The sequence below is a fragment of the Panthera pardus genome, unplaced genomic scaffold, assembly GCF_024362965.1.
Source record: "Panthera pardus isolate Hobbes unplaced genomic scaffold, ASM2436296v1 HiC_scaffold_10, whole genome shotgun sequence".
Classification (NCBI taxonomy): Eukaryota; Metazoa; Chordata; class Mammalia; order Carnivora; family Felidae; genus Panthera; species Panthera pardus.
The window spans coordinates 26,681,852-26,700,249 of record NW_026526655.1 but is presented as its reverse complement, the minus strand read 5'-3'; the positions used below and the strand labels follow the sequence as shown (position 1 = coordinate 26,700,249).

Genomic DNA, 18,398 nt, shown 5'->3' with positions numbered 1-18,398 from the left:
AACATCTCTCTCAATTCACCACTGCCCTTAATTTTTTATCAGCCCCGTTTGCTATTAAATATTTTATTTCAATTTCTTCACTCCTTTTAATTTCAGAGTTGCTAATTCTACTTTTCCTCTACTCCTGCTTTTGTTTGCTGCCAGGTGTTCACTCGGAAGCTAGAGGAAGTCGGGCGGGTTTTGTTTCTCATATCCCTGACCCAGAAGATCCCCACGGCCCACAAGCAGTCTCACGTCTCTATGCTCCAGGAAGACCTCCTCCGACTACCCTCATTCCCCCGAAGTGCTATTGACGCTGAATTTTCACTCTTCAGTGATCCACAAGGTATCAGGAGGAAAGCATTTCCTCCCTCGGGCTTCCCAAGCCCTGGATTTGTCCTCAGCTGGAAAGCCTCTTAACCAGCAGACAGTTTTATAAGCCGTTGTTTCTCAGCCTTGAGTACATCGGGATCACCTGGAGGACTTCACAAAACACAGATTGCTGGGCTCCACCCTCCCACGCTTCTGATTCGGTAGTTCTGGAATGGAGCCCGGGAACTTGAATTTTAACAAGTTCCCAGGTGATGTTGATGCTGTTATTCCAGGGACCAAACTTTGAGACCCGTCCTCTAAGCTAATCATAAGCAGTTGAAGGAAATAGTATGGTATTGTTAAGGAAGTACTTGACTAAGTGAAGAATGGGTGTTTATAGGCCGTTCAGAAAGGGGCAAAACTAATTACAGGAATCAGGACAGTGGCTGCTTCTGGGATGGGGATGGGGGCGCTGGATTTTCTGGAAAGGGGCCTGAGGGAACTTTCTGAGGTGATGAAAATGGTCTATGTATTGACTGGTATGTTGGTCACATGTGTGTGTGTTTTTGCCAAAACTCATTAAGCTCTACAGTTGAGATCTGTGCATGTTTTACTCTATCTAAATTACACCTGAATTGAGAGGGAGCCCGAGACAGACAAAAAGAAACTTGTTTTGAAACCTTACTATGTTACTCCTTTGAGACACTTCAGTTAGCATCCCAGTGTTCAGTGTCTTCACCCAGAAGCTCCAGAACAAATAGTAGAAAGAGCTCCAGTCTGTCCAGGAGTTAAAAGATCTAGACGCAGTCCCAACCCTGCCATTTTCTCTCTGAAACAACCTATTTTTTTTTCCTCAAAGCCACTGCTTATTCAGTAGCAACACGCTGCAAATGCCAGCCCTGTCTTGCCTACAGAGTTGAATCAAAGAGGTGATGATGGAAGTCCTTTGAGAACTAGGGAGTGTGATACCAGCGCCAGCCATGTGTGCTGGGAAGCATTTCAGCAGTGCATCTTATCTTCACGTCCCGGAGCTGGAGCAAATGGGAAACAGCAGCGTCCTCCGGTTTGATTGCCCTCCCACGCTGACAGGATTGGTGTGGGGCTAATTCTGTCTCTGCTGTTTCATGTTCTCACAGCTGGGAAGGAGCTGTTTGGCCTCGACACTCTTCAGAAAAGCTTGTGGATCCAGCTCCTGGAGGAGATGTTCCTGGGCATGCCGAGCGAGTTTCCCTGGGGAGATGAAATCATGCTCTTCCTCAACGTTTTCAATGGGGCTCTGATCCTCCACCCAGAAGACAGTGCCCTGCTCAGGCAGTACGCTGCCACCGTCATCAACAGCGCTGTGCACTTCAATCACCTTTTCTCTCTCAGTGGCTACCAGTGGATTCTGCCCACCATGCTGCAGGTGCCATGGCTCTACTCTTCTAACACATAATTAACCGCCCAGATAGCAGGTCAACAAGATCTGTGCTAAACCTTTTTAATGATAGAATTATCTTCTTTTGTGGCAGCAGAAGGCACCAAATGAAATCTCCCCAGAAATTTCCAAAAGGTCACAATATCCTAAGATATCCATTCTATCCTCAGATCTCCCAGACCTGGGATTTGCTTTCCCATTTCTTCTAGCCACTCTGTGAGTGCTTCTCAAAGTGTGGTCTCTAGATCAGCAGCAACAACATCACCTGGGAATGTGTTAGACGAATTCTTGGGTCCCACCCTCTATTTAATCAGAAACGGTGGAGTCAGGACCCATTAACCTGGGTTTCTACAAGACCTCCAGGTGGTTCTAATGCCCTAGAAATTTGGGAATCACCGCTCTTTTTATTCAAATGTACAGCAAGTATTCAGCTGATGTTTCTCCTGAGAGATTCTCTGATCTCTATCTGAATAGAGATTTCTGTTGCTATTAAACTTACTATGCTGAGATTGGAGGAGGTGAATTCAGCAGAAATTGTTTCCATGTACTCCTGTCTAATGTGTATCTGGCTAGGTTTTGGAGTACTGGATGAAGTTCAAACAAACCCTAGGGGCTCACCCTAATTCTCTACTATGGAAATTTCAATAAAAATTATAAAAGTAATACATGCTTGTGCAAAGTAGAATTTGTTCAACCTATAGGGGCAAGAAGTTTTCTTTAGCATCAGGCCTCTCCTATTTTTAAATAGTTGGAATTTTCTCTATTTCTATAACTTTTCTTACTGATTACCAAAAGCAAATGCTCATTATAACATTCAGAAAATAAAGTTTAAAGAAGAAAATAAAGATCACTTATAATCCTCCTTCCTAGATAACCATTGTTTATACTTCTTGAAAATCTTGGCACTCTATCCTACTTTTTTTTTTAAAAAAGAAAACATATGGATCATACCATATATTCAAGTTTGTTACCTACTTTTCTCACATAACACTAAAAATATCATGGACATTTTTTCACATAGCTACATTTTGTGCTATAGCATCTTTCTAAATAACTGCATAATATTCTGTTACATGCATATACTATAATGTATTTAATCTATCCCAATTTATGAATAATTTAAGCAGTTTCCAATTTTCCACTATTATATGCAAATTTGCAGCAGGAATTCTTATATATCCATCTTTGTGCGTTTTCCCAGTTCCTTTCTTGAAATAAATTCCTGGTCACAAACTCCCTGGGAAAAAGTGTATTCATGTGTATTACCAAATTTCTCTGAAGAGAGATTATACTGTTTTACTCCCATCAACCAGTTTATTAAATTTAGCCATTTTCCTCCACGCATTCCGTGGCTATGAGTTTTAAAGTCAACACAACTCTGATATGCTGTTAAGGCATTTTCTGAATATATGCCATTTTTCCCACAGGTATACTCTGACTATGAGAGCAATCCCCAGCTGCGTCAAGCCATCGAATTTGCCTGCCACCAGTTCTACATTCTACACCGGAAGCCATTTGTGCTCCAGCTGTTTGCTAGTGTGGCCCCTCTCCTGGAGTTTCCGGTAAGTGGCTCTCTGGAAATAAATGCAGACCAAATGAAAAAAAGCAAAGGCTCTTTATTCAGAATTTGCTACAGCAATGGAGTTAGCCACTGTGACTTGTGTCTTGGCAAAGACTCAAAAGCAGACAGAGGAGTAAGAGATTTTATGGTGGAGAAAAGGGAAGACTTCAGATATGCCCTGACTGGAGGCCATGGGTGTGGGGGAGCTGTAAGCAGGCTAACTAGAAGGCAGGGGGTGGGGGCCACATCCTATGCAATTGGTTAGGGGTACATATTTGGCTTTCTCTGACTGGTCTAGTTGGAAGAAGGGACAAGGATTAGGGAAGCTGTCAATTTTAATCAAGTCCTGGCCTTTTGGGGAGCCAATGGTTAAAGGGGTTATTGTTTGGTTTCCACTAGAGCTAGTAGGCTGACTTCCTAGTAACCTGACTTGTAGCAGGCTAGCTTCCCTGGCTAGTTACTGTGGACAGTGGGTTGGTTTCCTGAGTAGGTTACTACAGGTTCTTGATCAGTGTTCTATTTTTAAATATGGGCTACTCATTTATATTGTCCATTTGTATAATCAGTGTCTCAGCTCTCTTTCTTCAACCAATGTGATAGGAATATCACATATTATTTCTCTTCATTTTTCTTCAACACTCGTCTCAGCCTGTAAGATATAAATAGACCAACTCTCCAGTTTTATACTTAATTAATAAAAAGATAGAAAATAGAATGTGGCAAAAGGAAGAGTTCCTGATTCTCATTCCTATCACTGTCTAGTACTTACCCTGCTTTATTTTTCTTTTTCTTCAGAACACTTATGCTGTATTGCATATCATACATGTATTTGTTTCACTACTACATTTCTCTACCATACCCCAAAATAGAATTTAAGCTCCGCTAAAGCAAGACCTTCACCTGTTTTTCTGTTTGCTTTTGGTTTGTTTTAGTTGTTTTGCTTGTATGTCTTTTTTGGTTTTGTTTTGTTATAACCTTGGTATACAGAATTGTGCATGGCACATAGTAATAATTTAATAGGGATTTGTTGTTTTAATGGATGAATCAAAACCATTTTAAATAGATTTGAGATGGCTGATATCTCCATTTTGGAATTATATTATCAAACAAGACCTGTAAAATGCCCAGAGTTGTGAAAATTAGCATCTGTTTCCCCAAATGTATTTGAAGTGTTCAACTAATATGTTATGGAAAGTTCCTTTGGGAATGCAGAGTCCTTCCAACACAGACCAGAGGAAACATTTACATGAGTGATTCTGGAAGTTTACATACTGCTCTATTTTTAGGAGTTTCCACAAATATCTCTTTTGTACCAGATTAACATTTAATAGAGTCCTTGACAGTCAGGGATTCTACTCCAAAATCATATGGTAGCATTTTTGGATGCAGGATTGTGTGAGCTAAGTACCAGATCAATGTAATTGCTATCAGTGATAATGTTATTGAAATTTGAATTCCTGATCACACCATGTTAGTGCTGAGGTGGGAATCAATAAATTAAAATTGCCTTTCTTTATTCAGGATGTGGCCAATAATGGGCCCAGCAAAGGTGTGTCAGCTCAGTGCCTGTTCGACCTGCTGCAGTCCCTGGAGGGCGAGACCACTGACATATTAGACATCTTAGAGCTGGTCAAAGCTGAGAAGCCTCTTAAGTCGTTAGGTAAAAACAGAATTTACCCTGATCTTCTTTGTCTCTTTGTAATTTTTTTTTAATAATTCCATATTGAATATTTTAACCTAAATCAAAACAGCAAAAATAAATGGAAAAGTGGTATAAATTGAATGAGTACATTTCCTTTCTCCTTTTTTTCCTAAATTTCTTGAAAATCCTAAAGAGTAAGGAATTCTCTACCATGAAAATTGTATTAAACTGATACCTCATACTGCCCTTCTGTAGTTCTGCTGTTTTCAGGAAATTAGGTTTTCCAGGCAATTCTAGGTGAGCAACTCTCTAAAATGGTCTTTATTATCAAGGAATGTATAGAACTAGAGGTAAATCAAAGAGAAAAGCTCCTGTCTTACCTTACACATCTACATGCCCTTGATAGCTTCTAATAGGTAAGATTGTTTTTTTAAAAAACTGCCCCCCAAAAGGCACTTTTATTTATCATCTGATTATTCAAAAGTAGGAAACAGAGTTTTCAGTCCTTTTAGATGAAGAAATTAATAATGTTCACGGTTTAGGATTAAAGTCTGGCGAAGAAATGGTTACAAAATATAACTGGAATGTTGAGAGTGGGAATCTCTTCTTTATCCCTGGCAAAATGCACTTTGATTTTGTGCCTTAACCTTCTGTCCCCTCAGATTTCTGCTATGGAAATGAAGACCTGACCTTCTCTATAAGTGAGGCCATTAAGCTGTGTGTTACTGTGGTGGCATATGCTCCTGAGTCATTCCGAAGGTAATTGCAGCCCTTTGTTCTGTGCCTTGGGATAAGTAAACATGGCAAAGGAAATAAAATTGAATGAATACAAAAGTTATGCTTGTTCATATCATCCTCTAATATTCTGTAATGTATGTTTTCAAAAACTAAATTTAGGAAACTTGTCATTGCACAGGCTTTGGGAAATATAGTAAATCCTCATTAATTTAAAATTGCCTAAAATTTGGAATTTGTGCAGCAGCTAAAATGTTTAGTCTCATTTAGAAAATTTTGCCCCGATACATGATATATGTTAATAGCAAACAGAATTCCAGAGCAGACATTTAAACTATTAAAGAAGATGCTTTTCAAGGAGCGGTAAGAACTCCTGTCATACAACGAACAAGAATATAAATCTTGCCTGTCATTTTGCCAAGTGTAAGGAATCCAAAGGATTCACATGGAAAATGTCATCCCAATTCCTGGATGTTGGCTCTGGTCTTGTTTATGTACTAATATGTGAAATGAAAGCCAGTCCCATCTTGCTATTAAAATAGGTGTTTTAAAGGCAGAGACAGGAATTCAAATGAATCATGGATAGCCCTGTTATGTAGTATAGATATTTAAAAATAATAGAGTTACATTCCTTTAAATATTCCTTGATGCTGGCTTAATCAAACCTCTGGCCCTCCTCCCCAGTGATATTGATATTAGGTAATCTGTCCCTCAACTTCTCAAGCTACTTTGATCTTTTCTTGTAATACCTAACTCATAAACAAAGTCCCATGTTATTTGCTATCATATTTTGGGTATAAGGATTAAGCTTGACACAGGACCACCCTAAAAACTCACAGTATGGAGGAAAGAATTCCTACTATGTTGGCAACTCTTCGAGAAAGAAGGAAAGAACTGGGTTGATTTTGACAGTGTATCTTTATCAATTTACCCCTTAGATTGGTTTATCCCTGTGCCCTAGAACAGGATGAGTAAAGGGGCAAAAAGGAAACAGGATTCATACTAATTGAACTCTTTCTACATGAAGAATGAATAAGAAACATCCCCCTCCTAAGATTCCCAGCTTTTTTTGTGTTAATCAATGCGGATTAAACATTATGCCTGTGGTCAACTAGAAGTGTGGCTGTAGCCCTCACTCACTCCCAGTTTCCTTGGGCTTCTTCTATAATATCACAGCTCCATGAAAGACTTGAGAAAGGATTGAAACCCTACATTAACTCCAAGTCCACTGTATTCCTGGGTGTAAAAATACCCCCTATTTCTATTTTCCGTTTCAAGTGTGTCTGAGTACTTTGTTAACAGGGTGTATCAGAGGCTCTGCAGTGAGATGAAGTGATAACATCAAGACACTGCAATAATAAAATGCATAAATATTCTCTAATATTAAAAGGCCACGGGCACCTGGGTGGCTCAATCGGTTGAACATCTTATGCTCACTATCCTAAACCACAAATCATCTTTGCCTATTTCTGAACCCTATTCCAATGAAATATGTTAAGTACTTTTTAATGCCCGACTTTTGTTATTCACTACTGTTTCATGAGATTTGCCGATATAATTGTGTGTAACCATAGTTTGTTCTTCATTCGTCGGTAATATTTCATTTAGTGTCTACGCCACAATTGATTTCTTATTGACCGACATTTGTGTGATATCTAATTTGAAGCTATTACAAATAGTGCTGCAGTGAACATTTTTGCGTGTGTCTTTGTGAGCACACATATCTGTATTTCTGTAGGTAGAAATGCTATGCTAGGTATAGAATATGTGTATGTTTTGCTTTAGGAGATACTACCAGTTTTCCAAAGTGGTTGTATCAATTTCCATTCCCACCAGTGGTGTATAAACGTTCTAGTACTCTCGTGCCTCATTAGCACTTGATACTCAGTCTTCATTGTAGCCATTTTGTTGGGTTGTAGTGAGATCTCATTGTGGTTTTGATTTCTATTTCCCTCTTGCAAACTGAAAGGTTTGGAAGTTTTCCAGATGTTTATTGGAATTTGGATATCTACTTTTGCAAAGTACCTCTTGAAGTCTTCTACCCATTTTTAAATGAGACTATCAGTATTTTTTAATTTGATATGTAGAATTTGTCTAAAGAGTCTGATGTGAGTACTTTTTTAGCTTATATGGACTGATGTGCTGGTAAACATTTAACAACCAGTTCCCTGGGGGAAGAGAGTCCCTGACACATAGCATTGCTAGTTTGCCAACATGTAGCAATTGCTGAGTACAAGATGGCAGCATGACATTGACCTTGGGGTTGGAAACAGAAGCATATGTAGGCTTCCTTGACCTGGCACATGCCTACTCCAGCATACCACTGGTTATGTGTATTTCAAATCACATCTCTTACTCTTTGACTTATAGTTTTAGTTACCTAACATCATCTTTCAATGAACAGAGCTCTTCATTTTAATGTTGTCCAATGTACCACTCTTTTCCTTATTGCTTAGGGCTTTCTGTATCCTCTGAAGAAATCTTGGCTAACTCAAGATTATGAATATGTCCCTTTATATTATCTGCCAGATGCCTTATTTGTTTTATCTTCATATTCAGATTGATAATCCATCTGAAATTAATGTAGGGTATGGTGTAAAGTAAGGGTCAAGATTTCTTTTTTCCATATAAATACTAATAGACAATAGATCAAGCTCCATTTATGGAAAAGACTAGCATTTCCATTGCATTGCAATGTCATCCTTGTTATAAATCAAGTATTTGTGGATTTGTTTCAGACGCATTATTCTGGTCCATATGTCTATTTGTCTTTCCTGTGTTGTGGGGCCATGGAGCACAATGACCAACAAAAAAATTTTTTTTGTTGTTTTATTCCAAGAAAGAATTCTTGAGACATTGTATGGTGCAAATTAGTGGGTTTATTTAAGTAGCACAGGGCCAGGACCTGTGGGCAGAAAGCTGTGCTTTTTGCTGTATGCAGGTGGTTGTTATAGGCTTAGTGCTCAGGGGGGAAGGGACATGCAGGGAGTATTAGATCATAAATGTCTTCTTCAAACTTCTCATAACACTACTTTTGCAAGATTTCTCTGGTGCTTACCATTTAGTTCAACACTAACTGTTGATGAAGCACACAGGCAGTCATGAAACCCTTTAAGACTGTAGCGACCACCGTGTATTTGATCCTTAACGGAACTATGCAGGCTATAGGTCAGCCTTCCGGACTAAAGGTGAACATTTTTTGCTTCCATCCCTCATCACTCGTACCAATATTACACTGTCTTAGCTATTACAGCTTTATAATAAGTTTGATTGGTGTTTGTTCTTACTTTTACCTTCAATGTTTCTATGTACTTATGTTTAACATGGGTTTCTTATTAGCGAAATACATTTGAGATTTTTTATTATTGACTCTAGTAAGCAGCTATTTTCAGACCTGCATCACAGTGGCTATTTCCACAGACTCTTTCTCGAAAACTGCTTAAACTTTAAGAAGCCAGCCTCCCAGGGAAGGGCTTTATCTTGGGTAAAATTTGTTTCAGGTAAAAAAATCACTCTCAGCAAATCCCTGGGTGGAAGCTTTATTGATCATTGTGATGCCTGTTTCTCTAAATAGGGTGCATAGCTCCACCAATTATTCTATTGTTCTTTCAATGAGTTGTTTATATGCTATTTTTCCCCTCCCCACTAGGTCATATTCTCCCTAAAGGCAAGCAGACTTTCATCACCTTTTACTAGATGCTCAATTAATTAATTAATTAATGTTGGTCAAACTTCCAGCTGCTCTACTTACTCTTGACTTGGGTGGGGTGGGAAGGGCGCCTAGAATCAGTCATCACTCTTGAGGCTTTTCATTCCTCCACGTTCCTAAATATGACACAGCCAATAACAGTAGAATGTAACATGTGACTTGGTTGCCTTTCTGTTGATTAAAGTCTCCAGATGCTGATGGTCTTGGAAGCTCTGGTCCCCTGTTACCTACAAAAGCTAAAGAGGCAGACGTCACAAGTGGAGACAGTGCCTGCTGCCCGAGAAGAGATCGCAGCCACGGCTGCTCTTGCGACATCCTTGCAGGCCCTCTTGTACAGTGTAGAGGTCCTCACCAGGTAACCCGTCGCAGAGATGTCCATGACCTTACAATGTGTATATCTACCAAAAAGATGAAGAAAAACATGCGGTGACTAAAAATCTCTAATAACCCTATCTTTATTGATAGACACTTGCCCAAATTCAGCCTTATGTGGCTTAAAACTGCAAACATTCCCTAAATTGTTTGGATAAATAGTGCTACTCTGAATAATTAATAATAATAATAATACTAGGGGCGCCTGGGTGGCTCAGTCAGTTAAGCGTCTGACTCCGACTCAGGTCATGATCTCGTGGTTCGTGCATGGGTTTGAGCCCCACGTCAGGCTCTGTGCTCCAGAGCCTGGATCCTGCTTTAGATTCTGTGTCTCCCTCTCTCTCTGCCTCTCCCCCTCTCACACTCTGTCTCTGTCTCTCTCTCTCTCAAAAATAAATAAACATTAAAAAAATAAAAAAATAATAACAACAACAACAATAATAATAATAATAATAATAGTAATAGTAATAATACCATGAACATATTTGCATGGAGCTTGCTGAACTTCTGTGGCAGTTTTAACCCAGTAGTGAACAGATCTTTTTGTAAAAGGGCCAATATAGTGAAGATGAAAATGTGATATGTATTTTTATTAGCTTTTATATTATTTTATGAGACATGAAATGTCTGCAAGTCCAACGAAGCCTTCTTTTATTATTTTACTGTTTGTAAAGAGCTGTGGTTTTTGTCCTGTCGTTTCAGACACCATAAAACAAACATAAACAACAGAATTTTATTCTCCTCCTAGAAATAACAGGTTCTCTGTGAGGCAAGGCTCAGTGGTGCTGGGATAACAGGCTGAGGGATTTGGGAATGGAAAGGTACATTGACACCAGAGTTCAACCCTAAATAAAGGACGAAGAAGTTAGTCCTGTCGCATGAGTCTTGGGTGCAGAAGCAGATGGCATTGAGAAGCTGGGTGGGGATGGAAGGGATGGGGGCAGACAGAGTGAGAACTGGAAGAGGTGGAGATAGGAAGTTCTGCAGATGAATGGCTTTCTTTGTCTGTTCCCACATACAATTAGCCAGAAAGAGATATTGTTCCCTAGAGTGGAGGTGGGGAAGCCTTCTCCCTACGTCGGTGTCTTTGTCCCTCCATCATTTGGCCACATCCTTAGCCTAAATTCTGTCCGTGATTTACTCCCACCAAGAGGCACCAACTTCCCCAGCCCCATCTTGCCCTGTTGATGAAAAGCCTAGCTGAAATTCCTCGGTCCAGGAAGGACTTTTCTAACATGCACGAGCAAGTGAGAGAGGGAGGGAGATTGTGATTCATTAAGTCAATATATGTTTAGCTTCTAATCACGAGCTGCATTGCCAACCTAGGCAAGCAGAGTGTAGCCCAAAAGCCTTTGGTAGACTGCCAGTGCTGAAGAGCCCATGTGCACCTGGCAGACAAGATGGGAAGCAGTGGAACGGGGCTCCGTGCCAAACTGCCTCTTCCAATGGGATGCAGTCCCAGTGCTTTGATGATCGTTTCATGAAAGTCCTAGGAGGAAGAACATCCTAAGGAGAACTATCAGACTTACATTCTTCCTTCTGCACCTATCTGGTTACATCACGAGCCCCCTCCTGCAGTTAGAGGGGAGAAGAGCAATCCGTTTTTTCAAATGCCACTTTTATTTCTCCTCATATTGTGGAGTATTGGTGCTTCCCTCCTTTCTATAGGAGAGAAGTTAATAGGTCAATTAACTTATCCAAAATTGACTTACCCAAAATTCTACCAAGAGTTATGGATGGAGCATTGGCATTTAAAATTCTGTGGCTCCAGGGGCCCTGGGGTGGTTCTGTCATTTGAGCATCTGACTCTTGGTTTCAGCCCAGGTCATGATCTTATAGTAGTTGGATTGAGCTCCATGTCAGGCCCTGCACTGTCAGCAGAGCCTGCTTGGGATCCTCTCTCTCTCTCCCTCTCTCTTTCTCTCTCTCTCTCCCTCTGCTCCTCCCCCACTCATGCTATCTCTTTCTCTCTCTGTCTCTCTCTCTAAGATAAATAATTAAACTATAAAAAATAAAAAAGTAATAAAATAAAATTCTGTGGTTCGAAATATTCCAGCGTATTTAATATTCTTTTGGTGGAGAGGAGAACTAGCCTTCTCGGTCAGCTGCGATTATTCACAATAAAATCAGCTTTGCTGTTTATACAAAAAGAAGATAAGAAGAACCCCATTTCACTTCCACGCTCCTAATTTCCTTACTCATGAAAAATAATTAATAGTTATAAAGGGAGTAACACACAAGTAAGTATATTATAATGGTATTAATGTTAATTTTCTAGTGTTATCTAATATGTTACCACAAATTTAGGGGCATAAAACAAAACATTCATTATCTCATATTTCCATAGGCCAGAAGTCTGGGCAGGCTTAGCTGGTTTCTCTGCTCAGGGTCTCACAAAGCCAAAATCAAGATAGCAATCACGCTGGGCTCTTATCGGAAAGTTCTGGGGGAAACTCCTTATCTAAGCTTGTTTAGGTTTCGGGCAGAATCCAACACCATGCAGTTTTAGGTGTGAGGTCCTCTTTCCTTTTTGTCAGCCAGGGGCCACTCAGAAGGTACCTGCCTTCCTTCTCACATGGCTCCTTCTATCTTCCAGTCAGCAATGGTGCCCTGAGCTCTTCTCATGCTTCAAGTCTATCTGTTCCTAACAAGGGAAAACTCTGCTTTTTAAGGGCTGGTGCCATAAGATTAGGCCTACCCAGATAATTTCCCTTTTGCAATATAACATATTGTAATCACTGAGGTAACACCAGGAGGAGTATAGGTCTCGGGGCCATCTTTAAATTCTGCCTACCACAACAATGGCACAGGAAGACAAAGTCTAGTGTGACTGTTAAAAAGCTTACTTTCCAGCCACACCCAGCATACAGAAAATGAACATTATGAAAGCAAGCCTTAAAGAATTCGTGCAAGCTTTGAAAAGCTGCATCATCCTTTCCATGTCTCAGATGCTGATACAGAGGCAAAGATTACCTAGTATTTAAAGGAAACCCTGCAGGTATAAAATGAGATGATTCAAATCTACTTCTGAGTGTCTAAATTACCTACTTATAACAGATACTAATTTACTCACTTCTTTGGGTAGTCTTAGGTATAATTTTGACTAGAAGGATTCTTTCATTCTTTGGTTGTTTTTCAGAAAAAAGAAGGTGGTTATATTGATTACAACATGGGTAGCCAAAATGGTGTATACGCCTTTACCATTTACGTATCGTCTAAAATCATTAACTTCCTGATACCTGTCAAATTGAAAAATGAGCTCTTAACATTCACTGAATCCTACAGACTTAGAAGTCTGAGTTCATAAATGTCTGGTTTGAAGTGTCATAGTTTATTGCTCAAAACCAAGAAGTAGAAGAACTTAAATCATGGTATGTTAATACACCCCTGGGAACCAATGTTCCCTTTAAAGTGACTCTCAGAACAGAGACAGCAAGAGTGTGACAGAAAAGCCCAACTAGACGGTCTCTTTTGAATACTCGGCAAGTGATTTAAAACTTAAGTGAGTTTCCATAACTTGAGGACTTTGTAAATGTTTCTACTTCTCTTGCTGTTGTTTTGTTGTGGCCATTACTGTCCCTGTTGCAGGCCCATGACAGCCCCACAGATGAGCAGGTGTGACCAAGGTCATAAAGGAACCACCACAGCCAATCACACCATGTCGTCCGGGGTGAACACCAGGTAATTCACTCGCCTTATTCATCTATGGCCCCTCCGTTTCATACAACCTGAGTCTCAGCTGTTGGGAATGAAAGGAATCTTGAAAATAGTCAATAATGAGTGTGAAATTCTCCAAGGAAAAGGAAAGAAGGTGAGAGTTTAGAGTTACAAGGCCTCTTTTGAAAGCATCGAAGAGAAATCCAAGCCACCTTCATCAACTGACATTTGTGGCGTTTTGTTTGCATGAACGTGAAAGATGTTCTGTGCCTCCTGGGTGGTCTTTGAACTATTCCAGTGTTGTTTCATTTGCCTCCAAGAAAAAGCCAAATGAAACAATAATAATCAGGGGGTGGTTTCTCATTCCCGGGGCAGTTATACAGGGTCAACTTTCTTTCATCTGGACAGATTTTCCATGTACATTTCATCCAAATTTTGCATTAGGTCCTTAAATGATGCTTTCATGGTCATTGACTTAATCTACCTCCCTGTTTTGGTGTAACTCAGACACTGGCTAGACTAGTTAATACTTAAGCTGTTCATTCTGTGTTAACCTCTAAACACTCTAACACACATATACACACGCACAGGTTTAATTAGCTTCTTCCCCCAAGGAAAATTTAAGATAGGGCAAGCCCCAAATCAGTTAGAGAAAAAGTTCTCATCTCCCAGTATGGAGTAGCTAGTTAGTAGGGAGATCTTAAGGAGAAGCTAAGTAATTTTCCCTCTGAAACACAGTTTTAAGTATGTATTATTCCTTAGGTAAAGTTAATTCCCTGTTCATCAGGGAATAATTAAATAAATAAATTAATTAAATTAAATTAAATTAAATTAAATTAAATTAAATTAAAATAAAACAGGGGCGCCCGGGTGATATAGTCGGTTAAGCATCCAGCTTTGGCTTAGGTCATCATCTCGGGGTTTGTGGGTTTGAGCCCTGAGTTGGACTCTGCTGACAGCTCAGAGCCTGGAGCCTGCTTCAGATTCTGTATCTCCCTTTCTCTCTCTCCCTTCCCTGTTCATGTTCTGTCTCTCTCTGTCTCTCAAAAATAAATGTTTAAATTTTTTTTTAAATAATAAAAAATTAATAAATACCGAACCCAACTATAAATTACTCGAGTGATAGTTAACTCATGCCTCAATTTCCTATAGTAAGAAAAAATAATTAGGGGCACCTGGGTGGCTCAGTCGGCTGAGCATCCAACTTCAGCTCAGGTCATGATCTCATGGCTCATGAGTTTGAGCCCCGTGTCGGGCTCTGTGCTGACAGCTCAGAGCCTGGAGCCTGCTTCAGATTGTGTGTCTCTCTCTCTCTCTGCCCCTCCCCCACTTGTTCCATGTCTCTTTTCTCAAAAATAAATAAACGTTAAAAAATTAAAAGAAAAAGAAAAGAAAAAATACATATATTGTTAAGTGACATTCAGGAGCTAGGTTTAACTACCAGATGAAGGGTACATGGGAAAAGAGAGCTTCTAAAGTCCTATTATTAATCAATCATAAAGCAATAAGTCTCCAGAACTAAAAAGAAGTCAGCCATATTTCTTCTTCTGATCACTTGAAACAAAATACATCACGTTAAACTGTAACTTAGATTCACATTACTTTCAAAAATTTTCAAAAGTCCCCTCATTTGGCTGTATTCCGTGACTTCGTATATGTTTATCTTTCTACAAATTGTATGCCAATGGGACAGCTTTCATAGCAGCTATAATTGCATGTGTGGTAGCCAAATGAAAGATAAAGATTTTGTAGTTTAGGATTAGTATATGTGCATTTGTGAACTTATCAAAATGTGTAGCTTTGGGGTGCCTGAGTTGGTTAAGCATCCAACTCATTTTTTTTTGGCTTTTATTGTCTTTTCTATAATTTTTTAAATATAATTTATTGTCAAATTGGCTAAAATACAGTGCGTAAAGTGTGCTCTTGGTTTTTGGGGTAGATTCTCGTGGTTCATCGCTTACAAACAACACCCAGTGTTCATCCCAACAAGTGCCCTCCTCGATGCCCATCACCCATTTTCCCCTCTCCCCCACCCTCCCGTCCACCCTCAGTTTGTTCTCTGTATTTAAGATTCTCTTGTGGTTTGCCTCCTTCCCTCTCTGTTTGTAGCTATTTTTTCCCTTCCCTTCCCTCATGGATCTTCTCAAGATCCACATATGAGTAAAATCATATGTTATCTGTCTTTCTCTAACTTATTTCACTCAGCATAATACCTTCTAGTTCCATCCACGTTGCTGCAAATGGTAGGATTTCATTCTTTCTCATTGCCCAGTTGTATTCCATTGTATGTATAAACCACATTGATTCCAGCTGAAGTCATGATCTCATGTGTTTGTGAGATTGAACCCTGCATGGGGCTCTCTGCTCAGCGCCTGCTTGGGATTCTCTCTCTCCCTCCCTCTGCCCCTCCCCCACTTGCTCTCTCTCTTTCTCAAAATAAATACATTTTTTAAGATGTGTAGCTTCAGGGGCTTTTCATGAGAAATAGTCCTTAAGAAGCCTCACCAGAACCCTGTTCTTGCCCATAGTAAAGCAGACTGTTTTTCTGATCTCCAGGTACCAGGAACAAGGAGCCAAACTGCACTTTATCAGGTACAGAAAGACAAGCCCTGATTTCATACTAATTCTGACATCTTGTGATGATTGCCTTTTGAGCTGGGTTATGGTTCCATTAGATTTCATTTAATTAATGCATGACAAACTATCTCTGGGTAAATCCTCACAAAGTGGCTCAGGTAAAGCTACTGCATTCGGAGATGGCAATCTCTTCCAGGTTGATAAACATTCTTTACCCTTCAGATGAGGTTCTCCTAGGCCCTGGCTTACTGCTTCATTAATGTGTATGAACATAATATAAGGAATCTTAGATTTTGCTTCAGTGTGATACCCTTCTCTCAGCGTTGCCACACATATACCTTTTCAGACCCCCAGGTAACTTTTTATAATTCCCCAGGGAAAACCTTCACTTACTTGAGGAAGGGCAAGGCCTTCCCAGGGAGGAACTGGATGAACGAATTGCTCGGGAGGAGTTTAGAAGACCTCGGGAGTCCCTGCTGAATATTTGTACCGAATTTTACAAGCACTGTGGGCCAAGGCTGAAGATCTTGCAAAACCTGGCTGGGGAGCCACGGGTTACTGCCCTGGAGTTGCTGGATGTGAAGTCACACATGAGGTATTGTCCTTGCTTTCCCTGGCCCTGAGTGTGGACTCCACTTGGGATGTGTGTTTGGGGGTCTGGGTGCCGGGGGAGGGAGTCCCTTGGGATAAGAACTTGGGGTCCTCAAAATGATTTGTTTCCTGTGGCTTGGATGCATATAGTACTGCGCCATCCAGGAAAATGTATATTAAGTCTATCAAAAAGGATCTCAGGATAGACGGGGAGAATGCTCTTGAAGACAGAAAAACGTTATCCGTATATTTGCTCCTCAATAAAAGAGAGTAAAAGGGAAATTTCATCATCTAAATTATTAGAAAAGTATCTTTTGTCCAAGTGCCATTTACTGCCCAGATTCTAATTTGTCACCAGAATCCAGAGTCTATCATTTTGCATGGAAAAAAAAAATGCACTCCACTGCTTCTGCCCAAGGACTTGCTCTGTTCCTACACTACCCGGAGACTCAGTAATTGGCCCTGCAGGGAAGTGAGCAGTTTTAACTCTGAACCACACTTTGCTTAGATCCCTTTTACACAAATTGTGCTTGATGGCCTTCCAATGTTTCAAAAAGTGTCCTGGTGGAAATTCCAGTCTGGACGAGGCCAGTCATCATTTAAAAATTTTTAGTGATGGGACTTTCAAATATGGCTTTTATGATCTTGAGGTATAATCCTTCTATCCCTACTTTCTTAAGGGTTTTTATCAAGAAAGGATGCTGTATTTTGTCAAATGCCTTCTCTGTATCTATTGAGAGGATCATGTGGTTCTTGTCCTTTCTTTTATTGATGTGATGAATCACATTGATTGTTTTGTGGGTATTGAACCAGTCCTGCATCCCAGGTATAAATCCCACTTGATCGTGGTGAACAATTTTTTAAATGTATTGTTGGATCCGGTTGGCTGACACCTTGTTGAGGATTTTCACATCCATGTTCATCAGGGAAATTGGTCTATAGTTCTCATTTTTAGCGGGGTCTTTGTCTGGTTTTGGAATCAGGGTAATGCTGGCTTCATAGAAAGACTTTGGAAGTTTTCCTTCCATTTCTATTTTTTGGAACAGTTTCAAGAGAATAGGTGTTAATTCTTCCTTAAATGTTTGGTAGAATTCTCCTTGAAAGGGATCTAGCCCTGGACTCTTGTTTTTGGGGAGATTTTTTTTAATGTTTTTGTTTATTTTTGAGACAGAGACAGAGCATAAGCAGGGGAGGGGCAGAGAGAGAGGGAGACACAGAATCCAAAGCAGGCTCCAGGTATGCTGTCAGCACAGAGCCTGACATGGGGCTAAAACTCACGGAGTGTGAGATCATGACCTGAGCTGAAGTTGGATGCTTAACCCAGGCACCCCTATTTTGGGGGAGATTTTTATTATGAATTTGATTTCTTTACTGGTTTTAAGTCTGTTAAAAATTTCTATTCTTCCTGTTTCAGTTTTGATAGTTTATATGTGTCTAGGAATTTGTCCATTTCTTCCAGATTGCCTATTTTAATGGCATATAATTGCTCATAATATTCTCTTATTATTGTTTTTATTTCTACTTTGTTGGTTGTGATCTCTCCTCTTTTATTCTTGGTTTTATTTATTTGGGTCCTTTCCTTTTTCTTTTTGATCAAACTGGCTAGTGGTTTATCAATTTTGTTAATTCTTTCAAAGAACAAGCTTCTGGTTTCATTGATATGTTCTACTGTTTTTTTGGTTTTGATACCATTGATTTCTGCTCTAATCTTTATTATTTCCTGTATTCTGCTGGTTTGTGGTTTTATTTGCTTTCTTTTTCCAGCTCTTCAAGGTGTAAGGTTAGGTTGTGGATCTGAGACCTTTCTTCATCCTTAATGGGGAAAAACTGATAGCTTTCCTCCTAA

The 18,398-nt window shown here is 39.8% G+C and overlaps 1 protein-coding gene across 1 annotated transcript in view; it reads left to right on the top strand.

Annotated features, from left to right (window-relative positions):
- Positions 1 to 18,398, top strand: part of UNC80 (unc-80 homolog, NALCN channel complex subunit) — a 225,344-nt gene that overhangs the window by 166,092 nt on the left and 40,854 nt on the right. The window contains 9 exon segments of the mRNA XM_053905349.1: positions 145 to 325; positions 1,428 to 1,696; positions 3,136 to 3,270; positions 4,791 to 4,929; positions 5,574 to 5,670; positions 9,540 to 9,710; positions 13,316 to 13,408; positions 15,941 to 15,976; positions 16,338 to 16,556. Of these exon segments, the coding sequence (XP_053761324.1) occupies positions 145 to 325; positions 1,428 to 1,696; positions 3,136 to 3,270; positions 4,791 to 4,929; positions 5,574 to 5,670; positions 9,540 to 9,710; positions 13,316 to 13,408; positions 15,941 to 15,976; positions 16,338 to 16,556 (1,340 nt within the window).